General features: G+C 55.9%; 2 protein-coding genes across 11 annotated transcripts; one reads left to right on the top strand and one right to left on the bottom strand.

Annotated features, from left to right (window-relative positions):
* The first annotated feature begins 1,412 nt into the window (after positions 1-1,412).
* On the top strand, positions 1,413-4,996 carry MMP23B (matrix metallopeptidase 23B). Of its 6 annotated transcripts, XM_081057035.1 has the most exons (8): positions 1,413-1,870; positions 2,201-2,337; positions 2,409-2,548; positions 2,612-2,779; positions 3,140-3,304; positions 3,389-3,499; positions 3,577-3,703; positions 3,783-4,656. In XM_081057035.1, exons 1-8 carry the CDS (start codon positions 1,550-1,552, stop codon positions 3,955-3,957), a joined length of 1,344 nt encoding a protein of 447 aa, XP_080913161.1. In that variant the 5' UTR covers positions 1,413-1,549; the 3' UTR covers positions 3,958-4,656. The 6 variants fall into 6 exon arrangements, with proteins under 6 accessions (XP_080913161.1, XP_080913164.1, XP_080913162.1 ...); XM_081057038.1 differs by having other exon boundaries at positions 2,409-2,779; positions 3,620-3,703; positions 3,783-4,996; XM_081057036.1 differs by having other exon boundaries at positions 2,505-2,779.
* Positions 4,629-20,938, bottom strand: CDK11B (cyclin dependent kinase 11B). 5 transcript variants are annotated; one of them, XM_081057032.1, is made up of 21 exons: positions 20,854-20,926; positions 20,174-20,297; positions 20,056-20,102; positions 19,267-19,382; positions 18,150-18,277; positions 17,270-17,408; positions 10,825-10,961; positions 10,432-10,554; positions 10,116-10,211; positions 9,862-10,038; positions 9,661-9,720; positions 8,832-9,007; positions 7,901-7,991; positions 6,972-7,093; positions 6,660-6,765; positions 6,257-6,378; positions 6,075-6,182; positions 5,886-6,002; positions 5,667-5,815; positions 5,397-5,586; positions 4,629-5,302 (listed from the first exon to the last, which is right to left on the bottom strand). In XM_081057032.1, the coding sequence occupies exons 3-21, from the start codon at positions 20,062-20,064 to the stop codon at positions 5,210-5,212; spliced, it is 2,259 nt and encodes a 752-aa protein (XP_080913158.1). In that variant the 5' UTR covers positions 20,065-20,102; positions 20,174-20,297; positions 20,854-20,926; the 3' UTR covers positions 4,629-5,209. The 5 variants fall into 5 exon arrangements, with proteins under 5 accessions (XP_080913158.1, XP_080913156.1, XP_080913157.1 ...); XM_081057030.1 differs by lacking the exon at positions 20,056-20,102 and having other exon boundaries at positions 20,854-20,938; XM_081057031.1 differs by lacking the exon at positions 20,056-20,102 and having other exon boundaries at positions 18,180-18,277; positions 20,854-20,935.
* Positions 20,939-22,569: the final 1,631 nt, after the last annotated feature.

The following is a 22,569-nucleotide window of genomic DNA, read 5'->3' as shown; positions in this document are numbered from 1 at the left end:
CTGCCTGGTGCCTGGCTGGGGCAGGGGCCGGGCTGTTCTCTGGTCCTCTCGCCCCGGGGACGGACGAGCCGCGGCGCCGTCCCGCCCGGGGTCCTGCATCCCCGGCTGACCTGACTGGCCCCTCCTCCCTCTGAGCCCAGCTCTTTGGCCAGACGCCCCGCCCAGCCCCCTCCCGACCTGCCGTCCTGCCCTTCCCTGGACTCTCGGTCCAGACTCCTGCCCAGACCCCAGCGTCTGGGCCAGAAATATCCTCCAGGCCTGGAAACAGGCGGGCCGCCTCCCACTACCCTGGTCTGGGAGAAGGGATGGAGCTCAGAATGCGCCGTCCACCCCACTGGGGACCTTCCCGCCGTCCCTGGCCGCGCCCCTCCCCCTCGTCTTTTCCCCTGGGCGGGCCGTGGAAACGGGCTTGGACAAAGCAGGACCCGGTTCTCGCTGTTCGCTGAGGGGTCCTGCTTAAGCAGGGAGTCGGGTGAGGCGTGTTTCAGGCCAGGGCCCCGGCAGGGTCTCAGGACCTGGGGAGAAGGCAGGGCACAGGACGGGAAGGGTCGGTTTGTTGGGACAAATATTTAGCCACGAACAGGGGGCGCTGCCCACGCTGGGCCCAGCGGCACGCACTTTCCAAGAACCACCCAAATTGCTTCCCCGGAGCCTCGCTGCTGCTCACCAGACACTTGGCGCTGACCCCGCTGGCCCAGCGCGCCACTGTCACTCTGGCCTCAAGGCCTGGATAGAGAACGGGGAGGGCCAGGACCCCCGGCCTCGTCTAGCCGGGTGCCACCCCCCTCGACACCCTCAGCTCCCTCCCCCACGTCCCTTCCCCCAGTCCGCCCCTCCCCAGCGCCTCCTGCCCCTGGATCCCGGTTCCCCCAGCCCAGAAGCTCCCTGGCCAACATCCCTGGCTCAGCTCCTCATCTCCGCACAGCCTGAAGGCCGTCCCGTCGGGTCTTCCGGCCTCAGGACACTGTCCCCCACCCAGGACCATTCCAGACTTGGGCCCTGCGCCTGGTTCATTTGGGAGGGGTGGGAGAAGGGGAGGAATTCCTGGCTCCTTACAGCCCCCGCCTTCTGTGTGCTTTCCCCCACGTCCCCCGGGGGGGTCCCGCTGCTGGCCCCTTCCAGCTCTGGGGGGGGGGGGACCCCTGCAAGTTCCCTTCCCTCCTGGCGCCATCCCCAGGCCGCCTACCCCGCCTCTTTCCCCTCAGCCACCGGTACTCACTTGCCACGTCCCCTCTTGCCGCGTCCCCGCCCCTCTCTCGGAGACCCTGTCGGGCCAGCGTCTGCGGGGGACGTGTCCTGGGCCGGCCAGGACGAAGGCTCCACTCCCTGGTCTCATTCGGTGTTGGATTCCATTTGGGGAAAAAGCCGTTGGGTCATTCAGCCCCAGCCAGTTTGGGGACCCGAACTGACCATCCTTGCCTAACACTGAGCCCTTGGCGTCTGTCCCTTCCCTGGCGGTAGTGGCCCTCCTCGCCCCCTCAGCCCCCCCCACCCCGCCTAAGCAGCCCCGCCCGCCCAGCAGGCCCTGGGTCCCCTCGCCGACTTCGGGATGGCCAGCTGGTTCCCTTCAGGGGTGGCCGCCCCCGCCTCCCGCCCCCACCCCGGGGGCTGTAACCCGAGCCGGCGCGTCGCCTCTCCCAGCGGATCCTCTGGCTCTGGCAGGTCCCGCAGCCCACGCACCCCGAGCCCGGACAGCGAGTCCGCAGGCGTCATGGGCCGCGGGGCCTCCGTCCCCCGGGCGGCATCGGGGATCCACACACAGGCCGGCTGGCTGGGGGCCGTGCTGGGCGCTCTGTGCCTGCTGCTGGCGCTCGTGCTGCTTGCCCGGCTAGGGGCCCCGGCGGCCCGGCCCGCCACGAGCGCAGCGCAGGTGAGTCGTCCCGACTCTGCGGTCCAGCGCGGGAGTTCGAGTGTCCGCGAGTCCGTGTGTTTGGCGGGGGTGGGCGTGGGGGACAGCATCTGGCCTCCAGCTCCGCCCACTCAGACCTGGCTTGTCGTTAGGATCCTTTTGCTTTCTGGCTGTAAAAGTAACACTCACTTGGGGTAGAAAACCAGAAAACGCAGAAAAGCAAAAAATGGGAGCGTCAACTGTCCCCCCGCCGGGCATCCCCCACCCGGTCAACTCTTGGCCCCTTTTCCTCGAGTTTCGGACTTGGGCGCAGCCCCTGCAGCGTCCCCACAGCACTTGCTTCCTCTGAAGGGAGACGCCGCGCCGCGCCCCGCGAGGGTCCTCCCCACCCTGGGCCCCAGTCCGCTGCCCCCTCACGCGCCCCGCAGACGCCGCTACACGCTGACCCCGGCCAGGCTGCGTTGGGACCACTTCAACCTCACCTACAGGTGCGACCCTGGCCCTGGGGGGAGTGCGGCAGCAGCCTGGCCGCCACCCCTGACCTTGGCCCCCACCCCAGGATCCTCTCGTTCCCGCGGAACCTGCTGAGCCCCAGCGAGACCCGGCGGGGCCTGGCCGCCGCCTTCCGCATGTGGAGTGACGTGTCCCCTTTCAGCTTCCGAGAGGTGGCCCCCGAGCAGCCCAGCGACCTGCGAATAGGTGGGCGCCGTGACCCCGCCCCCGCCCGCCCCGAGGCGCCGTCTCAGCCCTGTGCTCCCTCAGGCTTCTACCCGGTCAACCACACCGACTGCCTGGAGTCGGCGCTACACCACTGCTTCGACGGCCCCACGGGCGAGCTGGCCCACGCCTTCTTCCCCCCGCACGGCGGCATCCACTTTGACGACAGCGAGTACTGGGTCCTGGGCCCCACGCGCTACAGCTGGAAGAAAGGTGACGGCAGGCCCGGCCGCCGCGGGTGGGGGCCTGCGCAGCGCAGGGGGCGCAGCGGCCGGCTGGGGGGGGTGGTCTAGCCGCAGGGAGGGGGAGGCTGTGAGGAGAGCCCAGGCCTGGGTTCCAGGAGCCCTGAAGTCCCCTCCCCCCGCACGCCGCTGGAGCCGGGCTGGAGCTGCATTCCTGGGGGCCGAGCTCACCGCCTCGGCGGGCCTGGAACATTCTTATCTGCCCGCGGCTGCGCCCGGGAGGCCCCGCTGCGCACTGACGCAGATGTGAGGGCGCCGGAGCAAGGCCCGGGGCGGCGGGCGGCGGGCGGCGGGCGGGACGGTCCGAGGCGCTGACCCGCCGGGCCTGCAGGCGTGTGGCTCACCGACCTGGTGCACGTGGCGGCCCACGAGGTCGGCCACGCGCTGGGCCTGATGCACTCGCAGCACGGCCGGGCGCTCATGCACCTCAACGCCACGCTGCGCGGCTGGAAGGCGCTGTCGCAGGACGAGCTGTGGGGGCTGCACCGGCTCTACGGTGAGCGCGGGAGACGGGACGGCGGGAGGCAGGGGTTGTGCGGGGGTGGCGGGTGGGCCCTGAGGCCAGGCCGCCGTCCCGCAGGCTGCCTGGACCGGCTGTTCGTGTGCGCGTCCTGGGCGCGGAGGGGTTTTTGCGACGCCCGCCGGAGGCTCATGAAGAGGCTGTGCCCCAGCAGCTGCGACTTCTGCTATGGTGCGGCGGGTGCCCAGCCCTGGCTGGGAGGGGCGGCACGGGCCGGGGCACTGATGCGGCCTCCCCGACCCGAACAGAGTTCCCCTTTCCCACGGTGGCCGCCACCGCGCCGCCCCCCAGGACCAAAACCAGGCTGGTGCCCGAGGGCAGGAACGTGACCTTCCGCTGTGGCCAGAAGATCCTGCACAAGAAAGGCAAAGTGTAGTGAGTGACCCGCCCGCGACCGCGAGGGTGGGCGGGGGGCGCGGACCCTGCCCAGCCTGCCGCCCTCCGCCTCCCGCAGCTGGTACAAGGACCAGGAGCCCCTGGAGTTCTCCTACCCCGGCTACCTGGCGCTGGGCGAGGCGCAGCTGAGCATCATCGCCAACGCCATCAACGAGGGCACATACACGTGCGTGGTGCGCCGGCGGCAGCGCGTGCTCAGCACCTACTCCTGGCGAGTCCGCGTGCGGAGCTGAGCGCCCTCCCGCGGGGTCTGCTGATAAAGGGCTTTCTCTCTGACGTCTCCGCACCCTTTCTTGGGAGGGCAAAGGGCGCGGCCCGCCTTGGGCCCCGCGGGGTGGGGCCGTATCCCCCGTGCCCAGCTTGACGTGGGGAGCGCAGGGCCAGGGCAGCCCAACTTCCTTCCCCGCATTCTTGGAGTGAGGATGTCATCTGCAGGGACCAAGGGGCCAAGAAGGGCTCTTCCAGGCTGGTCCGGGTAAGGCAGGGTGGTGAAGGAAGCCCGCGTGCCATGGCCTGGGGCAGCCGACTGAGCGCTGGGGCGGCCTCCAGCCCTGGGGTTTGCTCAGGGCTGAGGCAGGAAGGCTGGCTCGGGTGGGTTAGGCTCTGGGCTAGGCGTTGGTGACATGAGCACCTCAGCATGAGTTGGCGGAGAGGCTGGGGGTGCCTACAGGACTGGCTTGACTGGCGGAGGCGCCCGGCTGTGGCACGCACCCGCTTCTGCCTGAGGGATGCCCTGGCCAGCCGGTAGACCACGAGCAGGAGGCCTGGCCCGTGAGGTCACAGGCAGCACTTCAGCCTGTTCCTGTCCCCCTCCCAGAGCTTGGGGGCCTGACGCTCCCCTCCCCGCAGCACTAGCCCGGGACCCAGCTCAGGACAGCCGTTGAAAGGACATACCAGAACTTTTCTCCAAAAATATTTTACTGTATCTTAAAAACGCATAACAACCTTGTACAAAAGCCCACTGTGGCCGAGCTCACATGCCCAGCTCTGGAAGACCTGGGGACCATAGGGCTGTGGACACCCGGGTGAGGGCAGGGAGGTGCCACGCAGAAACCTGAACATTGAAAAGCAGGAAAATCCCCGTTTCAAATCACCGCCGATATCTGACTGGCACAGCCAGCGGTCACCAAAGCCGAAGCGTGTGTGGAGGGGAAGTGCCGTCCAAACTGGCTACCTGCTGACACCTGCCCTCTCCTCGTGGAGCAAGTCTGACACATCTGAAAAAATACAGCCTTTCCTTCCACAAGGAAATATTTAATTCTACAAATTTACAAACGAAGATAAAATAAAAACAAAACATGGAAAACCAACAGGACCAACAGTCCCAGACTCGAGGTCACTATTCACAACAGCCCAGGCCGAGGCAGCTGCATCCAGTGGGGGCAGGGCTGGTTCAGCTCCTGCCCCTGGTCCCAGCTCAGCCTGGAGAGTCAGCTGCCCGCGGTTGGCCTGGTCCCCGCGGCTGGCCTGGCGTCCCCTCGAACCTTAGAACTTGAGGCTGAAGCCAGGGCCCGCAGCAGAAGCCCCCTGGTTTGTGGTGGTGAGGTGGAAGCCGGTCTCCTTTAGGTCATCGTCACCCTGGAAAGCAAGCGGCGCTGTGGGGACCCAGCCCGGCCAGCCCCACCGCAGGGACCCCCTCCCACACTTGCCCCCCCACCAGCCCGCCCCTCACCAGCTGGCTGTAGCCCAGGCCTCCTTCTGGAGGCCGGGGGCTGGTGCCTCGCTTCACTCTCTGCTGCTCACTCTTGGCGGGCCACGTGGGGAACATTGATGGGTCGATGGGGAGGGGGGTCTCTCGGAAATACTCATGCTTGAGGCCGTCCTCTGCGCTGACTCTCCGCCCAGGGAAGTAGGTCAGGAACCTGGAAAAACAAGGCAGTTGGAGCCCATAGCAGTGAGGTGGGAGGGGCTGGGGAGGCCAGCTGCACGCAGGGGCTCGCACTTGTTCATGAGGTCGAAGCCCTGGTCTGAGAGCAGGGCCCCAAAGCGCTTGCGGAGGTTGTTATAAGGGTACTCGGTGAAGGTCATCTTCTTGACTGCAGGGAGCTCATTGTAGCCAGGCCAGATCTTCTCACTGGGGGTCCCCAGGTCCTACAAGAGGGATGTCTCAGAAGAGCCATGATGCGCAAGGACGCACCCACTGCAGGACGGCCAGACCCACCTTAAACACTTTGTTGATCTGATCGATTTCCGACTTCCCAGGGAACAGGGGCTTCTGAGTCAGCAGCTCCCCAAAGATGCAGCCCACGGACCACATGTCCACAGCCGTGGAGTACTCCTGGGGACCAGGGACACACTCAGGGGCCGGCAGGGCCAAGAGCAGGGCAGGCCCTCTCGGCCTGGCACTCACCTTGGCACCGAGCAGCAGCTCCGGGGCGCGGTACCACAGGGTCACAACAACTGGGGTGTAGGCCTTCAGAGGGGACCCGTATTCCCTCGCCAGCCCGAAGTCTCCCACCTGCAAGGACAGGGACAGGGTGGTGGTGCGCAGGCCAGTGGCTGGCAGCGGGGCCCCGGGCACCGTGGGCCCACCTTGAGAATGCCGGCGTGGCTGAGCAGCAGGTTGGACGTCTTGAGGTCGCGGTGCAGGATCCAGTTGTCGTGCAGATGCTTCACGCCCCGCAACAGCTGGATCATTAGCGTCTTCACCTCCCCTGTGGGCGACAGGCGGCAGCCGCTGTGGCTGCTGTGTGACGCTCGGCTGGCCCGATGGACCCGCCCCACAGCCACCGGGAGTCTGAGGCGTGCGCCCAGCCCGTGCGGCCCGCTTGCTCACGCGTACACAGGCACATACTTACGCACACACCCTCGCTGTGCGGGCTCAGGGCTATAGGGCAGCGCTCCTTCCGCCCCCCTACACTGCCTGCGGCCTGAGCCGGCCCTCGGGGACATGAGCCAGAGAGCCGCACGCACGGCGCTGGCGGGCCTGGCCTACCTGGCAGGAAGGGCTGCTTCATGGTCTCCATGAGGCTCTTGAGGTCGTGCTCCACGTAGTTCATCACGATGTAAATCTTGTCCATGTTGCTGCCCACGACTATCTCCTAGGGTGGCAGCGGGCCGTGACCCCGTGCCCAGTCGTGACCCCCAGGACCACCCGTGCTCCCAAGAAGCCTGGAGTCCCGGGCTCAGGCACTGGGTGACGGCAGACCTACTGGGTGTGCGGCTGTAAAGGGCCTGACAGTCTTCAGCTGCGTCACTCTCACACTACACCCCAGAGCGTCCCCCCCGACTCCCCCACGGCTCTCACCCTGACGGTCACAATGTTGGGGTGCTGTGCCTTGAGGATGGTGTTGATCTCTCTCAGTGACGTGATTGGAAAGCCTTCCTTCTCTTTCTCCATCTTCAGGCGCTTTAGGGCCACAATTTCATCTGAAGAGAACAGTTAGACATTCTCCCAGGAACACGGATGCTCTGTCACCACCATCAGTCGGGACTCACAAAGCACTCGGCTCTCACAGGGGACACGTGCTAGGTAGCTGAGCTCAGGCATGGGAGCACCAGGAAAAGCCTCACTGGGCTCCGCAAGAAACACGAGGCACACCCAACAAACCGCAATGCCCCGCCACAGAATCAGTCACCAGGAACTCAGGGCCTCAGAACCGGGTGTGAGCACGGGGCGGGAGGCTGACTGACAGCTGTCGGCGCCATCACCCCAGGCCCATCCACAGCAGCTCCCAGGCCCGCGCCCCGCTGCCTCCACACTACCCTGCTGGGCCACGTCACCTGTCGTCACAACCACACGAGTCTCACGGTCAAGCTGACTCTGGCCTCTGGAGGTACCAAAGGGTCCCCAGCTCTGGTGTGAGTCACTAGCGGGGCCCCCCAGGTGAAGTGAAGCCACGCCTTAACACCAGGGAGGGGTGCCTCCCAGGATCGTAGGGTACTGTGCTCAGTGCCCTTGGGACTGAAGGTGCCAGGGGCCAGGACAGCCCGGGCTTGGATCTCAGCCCCCTGCAAGCTGCCCAGAAGGCCAAGCTCCCTCCTAGGGGGTGTGGAGGCCACACAGGGCTGTCACTGAACAAACACAGCAGGGGACACTCGTCCCTCTTGGGACGCTCCTCAGGAAGGCCCTCCTGCCGAGAACAGGCCAGGGCTGGCCCTGCGGGTCAGGCTCTCTGGGCCGCCAGCCCCTGGCCGTCTCCCTTTCCCTTTGGGGCCCACTGGGACCCTACCCACCTGTTTTCTTGTCCTTTGCTCTGTACACCACCCCATAGGTGCCTTCTTCGATCCTGTTCAGGCACTGGAACTCCTCCACACTCCGACAGCCCTGGGCGGGAGCACCAGCGTGAAGTGTGGCCGCACCCCCCACCCTGCAGAGCAGTCACAGTAAAACCCACCGAGAACCTCAGGAGGGCCCGAGCCACTCCTGTGTCTTCTGTGAGCTTGTGCCTCATTATGAACTCAAAGCGATGGGGACGGAAGCCAAGCCAGGCCTGCCCTGTGCCCTCCCCTGCCCCAAGGTATCACTGAGGCAGCAGCGACCCCTCACACCACCCGGCTCCACACCTCCCCTGCCAGGCCAGTGGACTGCACCCTTGGGAGCAGGAGTGGCAGTCGGTGGGGCCGTCCTTTGCGTGTGGCATGTAGCCAGGAGCTCCGAAGCCCCAGTTAGAGGAGCCGGAGTTGGAGGAGCTACAGAAGCAGGGGGCAGCTGACCATGTTTGCCAGAGAGAAGCCCACTGCTCCGGGCACCCAGAGCGGGGCCAGGAGTCCGCAGGGGAGCTCCGGGGAGGGCCAACTGCCCCTCCCATGGCCCTCTCTGTGGCGTCCCTCATACTGACGTGTCCCCACCTCTTAGCAACAGGGCGACGAAGGTCAGGGGCCCACTCAGCCCAGGCTATGGCAGAAGTGGCCACGAAGTCGGCCACTCGCAGGGCTGCCTGCCTCTCACACACACGGCCTCAGGAGCTGTCCTCCCACCAGTGCCACCGGGCCAGGGCCTGGACCACGGCCATAGACATCTGGGAGGCCAGTGGCCGAGCCCTGCTGCAACATTCACCACAAAGACCATGACAGACAACCACACTGGGGACCTGGCTTCGGCTCCCAGCCACTGGCCCTGTTGTGGTCAGCACTGCAGAGCCAGCCTGGGGTGGGAGAGCCTGACCTGCAGGGCGGGCAGGTACTTGGGCAGCTCCTGTTTGAGCTCGATGGGCGACAGCGTGGGGGAGTCGGGCACGAAGTCTCCTTCAGTCAGGGCGCTGCTCTGCGGGGTGCCCTCGCCCACTTCTTCCTCCCCTTCCTCACTTTCGCCGGAATCTCGGTCAAACCGTGACTCTGGAACTTCAAAGGTTAAACCGACTATGGAACCAGGAATGAGCAACTGCCACAAGCCCCTTCTTGCTCTGGGGGGTGGGGGACAGAGTACACGAGGAAGCCACACAAGAGCGAACCCAGGGTGCCACATGCGAGCTGCTGCCCTAGACAGAGGGCACTGGGGCCTGGCGGCTGTGCCCTGAGCACTGTGAGCACTGACCAGACGCTGAGCTCCGAGGAGGCACGCCCGGACCTGCCCACCAGGCCCGAGGGCACTGCTTGCAGCCCACAGGCCATCCGGCCCACGACAGCGCCATCCGGCCCCACGACAGCGTCACCCTGTAGTTGGACCTGAGCAGCTGTTCACCTTCCTCCCGCGCTGAGGCCGGGCTGGGGCTGGTGGGTCCCAGCCTCCTGTGCAGACCACAGAGGCACTCGCGATGGCACTGAGTGAGCCCTGCCCCTCTGAGGAATCCAGGCCCCCAGGGCACAGTGCGGTGCTGTCAGCGAGTCAGCTCAGCCCTGGGACACCGCCAGGACAGGACCTGCCTGTGGCTTCAGGCGTGACACCTTAGAGGACGGTTCATGGTAAGAGACTGCCACAGGCATGCTGACAATGCTCACCAAGTGTCCCTCCCTCAGGGACAGAGGAGCTCGGCGGCCACAGGGAGGCCTCTTACCCACGAGGACGTGGTTCTCATTCTCCTCTTCCTCACTCGCCTCTTCCTCACTCACTTCCTCTGCAGGGGAAACGGCGTCACGCAGGCAGCCTGTCCCTGGGACCCCCACGGAAAGGGTCGCCCCGCCCCCGCAGACGGGAGAGCGTCCCCGAGGCCAGCGGGGCCAGGCTGCCCGCCTGCTGCCCACCACGTGGCGCTCACCCGCCGACGGGCCCGACGCGTCCTCCGAGTTGCTCCCAGTGTCCTCCTCCTCCTCCTCCTCCTCCTCCTCGTCCTCCTCCTCCTCTTCTTCCGACTCTTCGCTGCTGCTCCCCTCCCCCTCCTCCTCCTCTTCTTCGTCCTCCTCCTCCTCCTCCTCCGAGGCTGACCCTGACTCCGCTTGGGGAGGAAGCGCAGCAGTGAGTGAGGCCGTCGGCGGCGGCGCCAGGGCCCAGCCAAGTGCGCACTCAGCTCACCTGAGGATGACTCGGCTGAGCTGGTTTTCCTCTCGCTGTCACTGATGTCCTGGAGGTCAGACAGCAGGTCTCGCTCTTCCATTTTCTCTTCTTTCACTTAGAGAGCAAAACAGGTGAAGCCGGGGACAGGGTTTAATGCCAGCAGGGTCAGCCAGGACCTCCCACACACCCCGACTCCCGAGCCCTGGCTGGAGGGCGGTTCTTTCCAAGACAAGTGAGAGACCAGTAACTGATGAACTGCTGTCAGACGTTCACGGTCCCTGCCAGACACGAGTACTTGAGCAAGCCACTTCACTATGACAGAAGCAAGACCCACCTGGCTTCCGGCCGTCTCCCAGCTCAAACCTCTCCCGAGGCGGCCGTGGCGGGCTGCGACCCCAGTGGCTCGCCTTCACTTTGTCGCCGTAGTCATCTCTCGTCGTTCGGTGATGAGCAGACACTGGCGCACGGGACACAACGAGACATGGTGCTGGTAGCCAGGCCCGCCCTAAGTTACCTCGCCCAGAACCCTGATGCCGGTGATGCCCCGTGTGCACAGTGCAGATGCGGCCACAGCATACACACATGCGGACAGCACCCGGGCCAGAGGCCAGAGGCCCAGGCTGCCCTTCCAGACCCGCCCGCCGCTCAACTGGAAAGGCCCCGTGCAGCCCCAGTGGCACCCCTCCGCTCCACGCCCCACCCCTCCACGCCCCTGCCTTCCATGCACCTTCCCTCCGCGCCTCTCGCTCCTTCCGCCGTTCTTCTGCACGCCGCTCACGCTCCTTCTGCTCTCGCTGCTCTTTCTGCTGTTCCCGCAGCTTGCGCTCCCGCTCCCGCTTCCTCTCTAGCTGCTCGAGGCGGTCCCTGCAACAAGCACATGCCCACATCCCCCAGACACAGGCAGGGGTGGTTCTTTCACCCCCATGCTGTCAGCTCTAATTTATAAATGGCCTTTCAGGTTCTCCAGCCCATAAAGGGCTTTTAAAAAGGAGAATAGGGGCCAGCCAGTAGCTCAAGTTGTTGGAGCGCCGTGCTCCTAATGCTGAGGCTGCTGGTTCGATTCCCACAGGGACCAGTGAGCTGCACCCTCTACAGCTAAGACTGTGAACAAAGGCTCTCCCTAGGGCTGGGCTGCCGTGAGCGGCCGGCAGCCGGCGAGAGCTGCTGTGAGCGGCCAAATAGCGACCAACTGCCTCAGCTGGGGAGCGCAAGGCTCATAAGACCAGCATGCGCCAGGGAGCTGTGTCCTACACAACTAGACTGAGAAACAAGGGCTTGAATGGGGGAGGGAGCAGAAGAAGGGGAGGAAAAACAGAACAGACAAGTGAACCCATCCCGAGAGCACTGTTTCTCTAGGGCACGACAGAACAAAGTGCAGGTACACAGACACAGCCGCCATCAGAAACAGCAAACGTGCTAGTTCTGGAACGTTCCTGCTCACTCCTTCTACCAGGACTCCCCAGGAACATCCCAGCACAGGTAACTCCACATGCACACACACGATGTAGGTTTCCATGGCTGCAAAGGGCGGGCGTGAGTTCACAGGGGTGGGAGCCTAGAGCCAGTCCTGCGCCCATCCTCCTGCTCACTGGACCCATGCAGGTGGGCCCCAGGCCACTGCTGGGGAGAGAGTGGGCACGTAAACCCATCGGGACAGTGGGGAAAGCCACTCCAAGAAGGCGATCTGTCATTTGGGGTACGGGAAACATTAGTGACCGAAATAGGAAGCCAAATAGTGAGGACTGACCACAGGTAACTTCGCGTTCCTAATGTCAAGTCCAAACACAACTAAAATGCTAACATGTTTTTAAAAGCATCATTATACACACAGACGAGCACAAGCAAAAAGTGGTGAGGACAAAACAAGGCCTGTGATGTCACTAGGACTGTCCCAACACTGGCCTGCAGCTCATCAGCTGGTGCCGGGGTTCTAGGCACTATTCGTAAATGCCTGGGAGTCCAAACTATTTCAACATAAAGCTGAAGCATAATGTACACATAAAATCTAACCACTGATTCTTCTCATAAATCTATGGAATCGTGCAACCATCACCACAGCCCATCACGCCCTCGGGCCCCGCCATGGTCAGGCCCCACCCCCGTGTCTGCTGTTGGGTTTTCTGGACATTTCTGTTACTTTGGGTTGAGCTTACTTTTCTGTTCTGTTTCTTCAGGTAGCTTAGGTTATTGACTTGGCAACTTCCTGACATCAGTGCTTAAAGCCAAGACATTTCCCTCCAAGCACAGCTTTGGCTGCATCCGTATGTTTCAACACATTGTTTTTATTTCATTTTGTTCAAAATATTTTGTTTTTCCTTATAATTTCTTCTTTGGGCCATGGGTGATTCTGAAAGGGGTTGCTGGATTTCCAAACCTTTGAGGACTTGCCCCGGTTTCTGATTGCTGATTTAGAACTGAATTCTTTTGTGGTAAGAGGGCCTATTTTGTACAACTTCAACTTTTTTAAGTTCGAGACTTGTGATTTGGCCAAGCATAGGTCTATGTTGAGAATGTCCCAGGAACTCCTGAAAAGGATGTGTATTCTGCAGCTGTGGGTGAAATGTTGTATGTATGTTAGATTGAGTTGGTTAATCGTATTTTGCAAATCTTCCGTATCTGTGTTGATTTTCTCTAGTTGTTCTATTGACAACTAGAGACATTTCCTACTTTAACTGATGACCTTTCTCCTTCCTACTGTCAGTTTTTTGCCTCATGTCATCTCAAGATTCTTGTAATACACATGTATACATTTACTATTGTCCTGCCTTCCTGATGCACACACCTTTTCATTGTTAGGAAGCCCTCCATTTTCAGTATTTATTTTAGCCTCAATTTTGTCTGACATTAGGACAGCCATTCAAGTTTCTTGTGGTCACTGTTTGCATAGTGTATCTTTTCCCAACATCTTACTTTCAACCTATTTTTGTCTTTGACTTTTAAGATGTTCCTTGTACAGACAGCATCTAGTTGATTCTTGCTTCTCTGACAATCTCGCCCCTGCTTGGCAATCATTACAGTCAATGTAATTATGGACGTGGCTAGACTTATTTAATACTTATGTTTTTTCACTGTTTCCTCTACAACTTCTGTCTTTTGCTGTCTCCCAGTTTTGAATTTAAATAAGTATCTGTAGTATACGACTTTAATTCTTCTGTTTTTACTCGTGTTTGTTTAAGAAGTGGTTACAGTATACATCTCATCCGACTGACACTAAAGTTAATGTCCATGAAACAGAGAACCTGTTCCAACACAGCTCCCTGCCCTTTCTCCTCTGTGCAGCCTACATGTGTTATGTATTACACGACAACAGTGCCTTCATAAGTATTGCTTTATACAATCCTGTGTCTTCTGCAGAAGACGTGAGAAGAAACATCCATACAGATTCTTCTATGCTAACCCACTTTTACCATTTCCAGGGTTTGTCTTTTCTTCCCATGGATTCGATACTACCTGGTGTCATTTCCATTCAGAGTAAAGGTCTTTAGTATTTCTTGTAAGGGAGGTCTTGCTAACAGTGGATTCCACCAGCCTATGTTCACCTGCGAGTCTTTATTTCCCTCTCCCTTGTGAAATGCTTTTGCTGGACATCCACTTCATGGTGGACGTGTCTTCTCTCAGCAACATGACTATGCCATTCCACTGCCTTCCGGCCTCTACTGATGAGCAGTCAGCCACCAGCAAAGCTCCCCCTCTATGGAGACTGTTTGTCTCTTGCTGCCTTTCAAGATTTTTTTCTGTGGCTTGCACCAGTTTGACTCTGATGTGACTGTATTTACCAAGCTTGAGTTTCACGGACCTTTTTGGGAATGCACATAAATCTTTTTCATCAAATTTGTTCAAGTTTTCAGCCATTATTTTCAAAAACACTGCTGTGCCCCTTCCCTCTTCTCTCCTGGGACTGCCAATACATGGATGTTGTCCCACTAACCTTTGAGGCTCTGTTCATTTTACTTCCATCTTTTTTCTTTCTGTTCTTTAGAATGCATAATTTCTACTACTCCATATTCAAGTCCCCTGCTTCCAGCTCTTTTCTCAATCTAAGTCTTTGCTAAATCTGGAACACTCAGTTCCTACTGATGCTTTTCTTCTGTAACAGGGGTCATACTTTATTTCTTTGTACGTCTCAAAGCTTTTTGTTGAAAATTGGGCATTTTAGATAACGTGTTGTAGCAACTCTGGATTCTAATTTTTCCTCACTTGTTGCTGGTGGTTTAATAACCTCCTTGGCTAAATCTGCGAACTCTTGTCTCCCTTGTAGTATGTGGCCACTGCTGTTTTTTTCCATGTTTCTTTTTTATTTTCAAGCTTGGCTTCCTTGGGGTCCCCATTGTGTCTGCACAACTGTGCAATTAGATCACACTGGACAGTCAGCACAGGACTTGGTAACCATGGCTATTTCACATGCTAGCTGCAAACCTGGACACTGAGAGCTCTGCTTGCCCCACAGTGGTCTTAGACCTTTACCTCTGGCCTCAGCTTCTCCCACACCCTCTGTGTCACGAAGAGCCAAGGCTCTTCTCACACACCTTTATTTATTTTCTTTTTTCTTTTTTTGTTGAGAGCCCACTGGCCCACGTGGGAATCGAACCGGCAGCCTTTGGAGTTAGGAGCATGGAGCTCCAACCGCCTGTGCCACCCGGCCGGCCCTCACCTTTATTTTTTTTATCTTTTACTTATTTATTTGTATATGGATAGGTTCAAATGGTTATTCGTATCTGGTAATTCCATATTGTTTGAGGATATTTAATGTTCTTAGATCCATCTCACTAGATCCTGAACCTCTTGAGACTTTTCTAGCTGACATCACGTGGATTAAGGGCAGTGTACAGTTGCTCCAGGGATAATGTCAGGAGCCTTAAAGCCAGAGTAAGTTGGGTTTGACCTGCGAGCCCAATAATTGGCTAACATAGCAAGGTTTAGAAACATCCAAGGTGAGATCTCCAGCATGGCTGGATGTCGCAGCGCTCCTCCAAATTCGAAATATTATCCCAGTGCCTTTTTTCCCCCTAAAGTTTATTGGGGTGACAATTGTCAGTAAAGTTACATAGGTTTCAGGTGTACAATTCTGTAATACATCGTCTATACATCACACTGTGTGTCCACCACTCAGTCAGTTCTAGTTCTATCACCATATATTTGACTGAGTGCCCTTTATTTAAGGTTGGACTTCTCAAATAAAATCATCTCACTGACAATAGGTGGTAATGCAATGGAGCCATCCATACACTGTTCAAGAAACATCTGGATCATGAGAGGTCATCACGTGGGCTCTTCTAGCTACAAGTCTGATTTGCTACAGCATCTCTTTGCTGGGAGATTCAAATTCTCCATTCATAATAGCGAATATGAATCATTCGACGCAATGTTGAGAATTAACCCAGTCATTAGCTGGGCCAGCATTATAGTTAAAAAGCAAATTAGCCTGGTCTCCATGAGTAGGTTGCTGGAGAATAACCATTAGTGTTTTAAAGCACTTCCAGACTTGTAAGTTGTTTACTCTCACCTTATCACTCGATCCAATAACAACACCAATGAGAAGGTCACAACAATGTCAAATAATTGAAGACAATTCCAAGGATGTGAACTGAGAATTCTTTCCCTTAAGATTTGTTCTGTAGAGGGTCCTTGTTCTTTCCACTGACGAGAGCGATCAGATGGGATTCCCAAGGGACCCCAACTGAGAGAAACTTCTCATGCAAACCATCAAACAAGAAACAGAAAAACATGAGGCTGGCAGTCACTGGATGAAACAGGGACTGATTGATGTGCCAGATTAAACACTGATTTGGTTGCGTATTCATCAATTCCAGGGCTAGGTTCATCTACATGAGTAGGATGTTGTCTAAATTTCCCTGATAGACCTGTAAATTGATCCCTTTAGGTATGACTGAGCAAGACCATCTGATCCTTCCATAGTATCATCCATCATGCTGGGTTTAATATTTACAAATTAGCATAAATGTTCCTCATATACCTTCTTTAAAAGCTTCTTCCATTCACCCTGGCTGCCAGGGATGTAAGCGCCATCTAGCCTTCTGTTTCTCCCTTCCTTATAGCAGGCTAGCTCCCATGCTTTCTCTGGAAATGACTTGAACACACAGAGATGGATCTAGTATTCATACCTGGCCATTTACCCTTTACCTGGGCCATGGAGGACGTATCTGAGGCTAACCAAATGCTCTTTCCTGGGAATCTCAGCCTACAGAGAGGAACCTGGGGACAAACATCCAAGAGTCTGGTATCCCAGCTCCCAGACTATTTCAAGGCCTTGAGATTTCCTTTGTTACTTTCCTTCTTTCCTTCCTTCCCTTCCTTTCTTTTTTGGAAAGAACGAGTCTATTTCAGTTATAACCCAGAGAACCCTGAACAATTTATTTCCTTAGTCTTCCTGTCCTAGACCACCTAGAACAGAGCGTGGTACCAAGCAGGCACTCAATAATTATTTGCTGAGAGAAGCGACAGTGAATCCTGCTACCCCACAGACTTCTTGAGCACTGGTTCTGTGTCAGATTTCTATTCATGGACCAGGCTGACCATCTGTAAAAGGGGTCCACTCGACTATGACTTGAGAATAGTGCACTACTGAAAATGAGCGAAGTGCTCACCTGCCCACAGGGCACTTCCCAACCATCCTGATGCGTCAAGTTCAGAGGAACTTACAGTTCCTCCTCCTCTCTACTTGTCATCAGCTAACAGGTCTAGGAAGACCACTTCCTTCTACTCTTATCTTCCTTTCCCTCTCCACTGTTACACGTCTGGCCCAAACCTCCATTCCTTGTGCGTGAATTCCTATCTCAGACCTCCAGTTCCCTGGAGCCATGTTTTTTCTTTCAGGCCCATTTCAGACTTACACAGGGACTCTGCTCAGTCTGTTTGCTGAGCAGCACCCCCCCACAACCATCTTTCTCCAGGAAAAAGGTGACACAGATGTCCATTTCCATCATTATCTTCTTTCAGTTGGCTCACACCCATGAAAAGTAAAAAGTCACTTCTTTCAGGACGATTCTCCTCGTCAACAGCACCCACCATTTACTGTGCGTGACTATGTTCATGCACCAGACCTGTGTCCTACTGCCAAGTTACTGGTCAAAATGATCATCTCTTTGACTGTTCTGATGGGATGCTGACCATCTCAAGCACGTAAAGCCCCTTAACCAACCAAGCCCTCTCACCTCTCTCTCCTGGAATGTTCTCTTGCCATCTCCCTCCTCTTTTGTCTTTCCCATTCCCGGCGAGCTTTATCCTGTTCTTCTCGATGTCGTTTCCGGCGTTCGTGTTCTCTTTCTTTCTCCTTCACTCTAGCATGTTTGCCTAATGAGAAACAAGAAGTGTCATGCAAAGAAGCTTAACTTCTAAATACTGAATCTGAAAATAGCCAAAGAAGAAAAAGTAATGACTTGGAAAAACAATCATGATTTTATGTTTTAAAAAAGGATGAAGATATAAAACTATGCGATAAGCTTTCAATTAAGTGAAAAAAATAATAATGGGGTTACCATGAAATACAATTGTGATTTTCGTCTTACCTTTAAAATTTTAAGTATTGAATAAACTGATTTGACGTTACTTTCATAATTTAAAAATGTCACCATTCATAAAGAATATAGGACAAAGCTTAAATCCTTTTAGTGGATTTCTACATCATGTCATAAAACCACATCAATCAACTGCATTTATAATAATGAGATTGAAATCAGGCTCCAAATCCTTAAAGAGCTTGATACTGGTACGAGAGCAAACCCATTACTTGGACTTTATCAAGTATCCAATTTTCAGTTAAAGCAATTTAGCACTGAAAGGTGTGTCTTCCCCCTACACCTATGAATTAAGACAATCTCATATGTAAACGAATTACCCCAGAACAATGTAATGATGGGGAAAAAAAGCACAAGGAAAATAAAACAGCTATTCACAATGACCTACAATAAACTTATGGTTTTACCTAAAAGTGACTTTCTCATTTCAACTGCGCTCTGGAGAAGGCAGCACATTATGAACTAGGCAACAGACCACACTTGACTATGATACAAAAGAAAACAAATGCTTCTGTACCCCCTTCTGCTGAGTGACTACGATGCCTACGTTTCTCTTTTCTCTTTTCATCTTTCCTGTGATGAGCTTTTTCTTTCCGAGACATTTGCTGGGGTGGTTTGATAGCCAAAGAATCATCTTCCTCTCCTCTGAAATAAGAAACAACACGTCACATCACATTCCAGTACATGGCATAAGGAGCTTCTCCAACACAGAAAAGCGCAGGGTTCAGAAGATGAATCAAGTTGAATCTGAACCACCACTTAAAATGTTAAAAAAAATTATGTTAATTATAAAACGTGCGCCAAGACTGCAAAGTTATATAGACTCTTATGAAAAGTACAAGTGAGAAATCAGTGTGGCATATACAGAACGAGACGGAAGTGAGGGACATATCTTTATCTTGATGGTGGTTAGTTTCACAGGTATGCGAAAATGTATCAAATTGCAGTTTACATAACTGCAGTTTACTGTCATTTATCTCAATAAAGCTGTCAAAAAAAAAAAAAAAAGCCCCACAATTTTATTCAAACAAAATAACCTAAAAGGTCATTTAACAATATCCTCTACTGACTATATGACCAAAATCTTGGGACAATTCACACCCTATGCCTTTCTACTTTAATTTATGCTTATGTTGCCTTTAACTATTTGATGGTGGATGAGAGAAGGAAACAAGAGAGACCATGGTGCAGGAAGAAACGTTAGAATGTACAGACCTGGGTAGGACCATTTCTGTTCAAAGGCTCTGCTCAAGAATCTTTCAGCATTCTATCTTGGTTCAGTTGTACACAATTTTAGACAATAATTTCACTAATCATCACAAACATACAGCACAACTATTCAAATGTACTATGTAAATGGTGCTGACTTGACTGAAGAATAATCACAAAGAAAGGAATACACACACTCGTTTGGCCTTTCCATAAGAAGGGGGGCGAGGTGACAACTAACACCACACAAGAGCCCATTTCAATTGTGGGTAAACTTAGCTAGTCATGAGGACAATTTTTTCCACAGTCCCACTAAGAATGGCCAGCCGGACCAGCGACTGCTATGTAGTGTGACCTAGCGCGTGTCCTCGGTTAGGCACACCTGCAGCCTGGGCGCCCTTCCTCTCCATGCAGCGCCCCCTCACCTGTCTTCCGTGGAGTCCTCCCTTCTGTACGGTGAGTTCCTGATCGTTATCTCCATGCGGTGGTCCCTCAGCTCCCCCTCCTCAAGGGAGTCGCGCTTGGAATCCCGCTCATCAGACTGAGAAGCAAGGAGAAAGTCATTTTCCTCACAGAGAAGCATATTTTTAATGATAATCAAACCTTGCCAACATCCATAAACTTTCATATACATGTTGAATGCACCAATGTTATAAAACATAAAAACCTTTCATTGAAATCCCATGACATAAAAATTACAACTCTAACTCAGAACCTGAGATAAGAAATTGAAAACCAGCATGTATGACCAGGGACATTACATTAGACTCTATGCCAACTATGTTAGTTGTTTTTATGAGCCAAAATTGAGCCTTAAAGCATATTCTAATCACCAAATACTCGCATGATACTCAAATACTTAAGAGCTTGCTGCTAATCTCATCAGAAGAGGTACTTTTACCAATAATAGCTCTTACCAAGTTTTAGAAAATTTTTCTGAGCACGTTATTATGCAAACCAAGACAGATAAAACATTAACTTCTAGATAATTTCCTACTAAAAACACTTGGAAATGGCATCATGAACATACTAACAATGAAATGAGAAAAATGAGTCCCACTGTACTAATGACTTTAGGCTCAAAACACTTTAGTCTCCATGGAGATACTGTCATCTGCATACATACAGCTTTAGTACATGTTATCAATCTTTCTGCAATGGAAACTGAGTCTCTGAATGTTTTTGTTAATTTTTAGAATAGATTTTGGGCTCACCTGCGACATTTGGAAGTACAAAAGAACTTCACCGAAGAAGCGTTGTTCTAATGGAAAAACGAGGGCAAGAAATTAAATCTCCTTTAAGAAAACCCCTTACTTAAAAAACATGGCTTACATTTTTTAGGCGTTTTATCTCTGCTTTCTCTTCCTGTTCCTTCCGTCGTTTCTTTTCCTGAAGAATTTCATCTAAGGTTTTCACTTTCCAAGAGTCCTTTTCATCACCCATTGGAGTTCAAACCCTGCAACGAGAGGAAGAATGGAGCTGTCAGGGCGCGGCCAGCTGCGGTTTGACGCCGCGCTGCCTGACTCGCCGGGAGTGACGGGCTCTGAAAAGCCACTGCCGGGTCCAGGTCGGCGCGTCCTTCCCGCACACGGTCGCGGGCACGGTGCTTCCCCCGGCTCGCCATTACGTAACGGTAAGCACGCCGCCCGCACGGCGGCCTCGTTCCGCGACGGCATGAGCTCATCCGTGGCGCAGTGCCTGCCGTCCTCATTCACCACAAAGACCCCACGTGCTGCGTGAGCCACGGGCCCGGCTGACGGCCGCAGCCTCCACCAGAGGCCAGCGGGGCGCCCGGGGTGGGGGACGCTCCGCCAGGGCGCGCTCGCAGGCCAGGCCGCCCGCCGGGCTCCTACTGCCCGGGGTTCAGCCGCGCTAACCCGGGGCTTGGCTCGGGGAGCGTCGGAGCCCGCCGCCTCCTGAACCCCAAGTTCCACGCGGGGCGAGACCGGACGAGGGAGTGGGGAGTGTCGCCCGCCCGACCCGGGAGCTTGGGTGGGCCGACCGCTACTCACCCCCGCGCCGCCGCCGCCGCCAGTCCGGGAGCCTGAGGAAAAACAGCGGCCGGCGCGCGCCACTGGTGTCGTCACTTCCTGTGTCGGCGCGGGCTGATGACGCTGCAGGCAGCACCTCGACGCCGACTCCGGCCCCGAGACCCAATAGCGCCCTGGCGTTCCCTGCGTCACTTCCGGCCTCGGCGCTGGCTGAAGACGAATTCCGGGGCGGGGCCAGCCCGGTGGGGAGCGTCGTCCCGCCCCGCTCGCCCCCTTCCCGCGCGTTTGGCCTGCGGAGCCCCGGCCTCTGCGCCGCCCCTGCCAGGTCGCCGGCGCCGCACCCCGCCGCGCCCCTTCCCGGCAGCGGACTGGCGCCCTGGGTGTGCCCCACAGCGACCCCACAGCCGCGAGCGTGGCGCTGAGTGAGGCCCTCCGACGGCGCCGCGGCTGAGTGGCTTTTCCCATGAGAAAGTTGCCTCCTACGGCCACGTATTGGGCTCCACCTAACGAGCAAACAACAGAAACCCACGGCAGGCGGAGCTGTTACCACGGGGGTTAGGCCTGTGCCCAGACGCGGCTCTCCCAACTTGACTGCGTCTTCAGTCACCCGCGGAGGGGACCGTCCCCCGTCACCAGTGCGAGGCCGACTGCGGGAGAAGCGAACAACCTGAACCTCAGGGGAGAGAATGGAAGAGAAAGTTTCATCCACATTTATTGGACCTGAAATGGAAAATGTAGAATGACAAAAGAATCGGGGCGCCGGAAAGTCGAGTGGAATGGGATTGTTTTCCCTGTCACTTTCTGTGTCCCACCGTTTGCTCTGCACTGAGTGCTCGGTGACAGTCACGTCTCCTCCCCCGTCCCGTTCCCGCTGAGCACTGGCCCAGGCGAGCGCCGCGCCATGCGGATCCCAGCGGGCGCGCCGAGCCTCTGCTGGCCTGGGGCGGCACCCGGGGCGCACGTAGTGGCTGTCACAGAAGCTTAAGTTGGACAAAAATGACAGGCGGCGCCCACGGGCATAATTACACAGCATCAATTTATTATCGTAGCAGAACCGACAGTGACTCACTCACTCACTAACCAGAACCATTTTCTAGAAAGGATTGACCTAGTCACACAAATACTGGGACAGGCGAAATACAAAACACTGGACGTTTACACTCCACTTCTCCACAGTTCTGTTTGGTATAGAGCAAATGTCACTTGGCTCTGATGTGGACGGTCACTGATACAATTTTCAAGTTTTCAATGTGGGAATGTCACCCAGACTGGCCGGCCATCCTCAACGTGGAGCCCACAACCCCCTGGGCAGGTTCACACTCACATCAGTGAACAATCTAAAAACCACAAACTAGCTAAATGCCAGTTTTCCTCAAACGAAAAATGAAAGAAAAAACAGACAAACAGAAGACTTTGCCAGTTAGAACAGTTTCCAACTCAGTTTGGACATCTGGGCGTGGATCCAGGGGCCATCACACGCAGAATCAGAGCCCTCAGGAAAACTGGAAGCAAGAACTTCAGAGACAGCAATGTGGGAGGTTTCATGCTCAGCTGCCGGGGAGCAGCCGAGCACGGTCTGCTCTTGGCTGCTCGGCCAGGCAGAGACAAATGGGCAGACTCATTGGGGACCTGTGACATTCTTGTTTATAAACCAGGAAAACGAAGGGGCCCCAACCAGAGCATGTACATACTTTGGAAAGAAAGAAAGCCCTTAGTACAATGTGGGTCAAAGGAAAG

The sequence above is a fragment of the Rhinolophus hipposideros genome, assembly GCF_964194185.1.
Source record: "Rhinolophus hipposideros genome assembly, chromosome: 8".
In the NCBI taxonomy this organism is placed as follows: domain Eukaryota; kingdom Metazoa; phylum Chordata; class Mammalia; order Chiroptera; family Rhinolophidae; genus Rhinolophus; species Rhinolophus hipposideros.
Note: the sequence above shows the minus strand (reverse complement) of the source record. Positions and strands in the feature narration are given on the sequence as shown.

Coding starts and splice junctions, on each gene's coding strand:
- MMP23B (XM_081057034.1), top strand. CDS start 1,550: ATGGCCAGCTGGTTCCCTTCAGGGGTGGCCGCCCCCGCCTCCCGCCCC. Junction 1,871..2,200: donor CCGCCACGAGCGCAGCGCAG/GTGAGTCGTCCC, acceptor CTTCCTCTGAAG/GGAGACGCCGCGCCGCGCCC. Junction 2,338..2,408: donor CACTTCAACCTCACCTACAG/GTGCGACCCTGG, acceptor CCCCCACCCCAG/GATCCTCTCGTTCCCGCGGA.
- CDK11B (XM_081057028.1), bottom strand. CDS start 20,284: ATGGGTGATGAAAAGGACTCTTGGAAAGTGAAAACCTTAGATGAAATT. Junction 6,766..6,971: donor CCAACATTGTGACCGTCAGG/GTGAGAGCCGTG, acceptor CTGCCACCCTAG/GAGATAGTCGTGGGCAGCAA. Junction 6,183..6,256: donor GCCACGCCGGCATTCTCAAG/GTGGGCCCACGG, acceptor CTGTCCTTGCAG/GTGGGAGACTTCGGGCTGGC.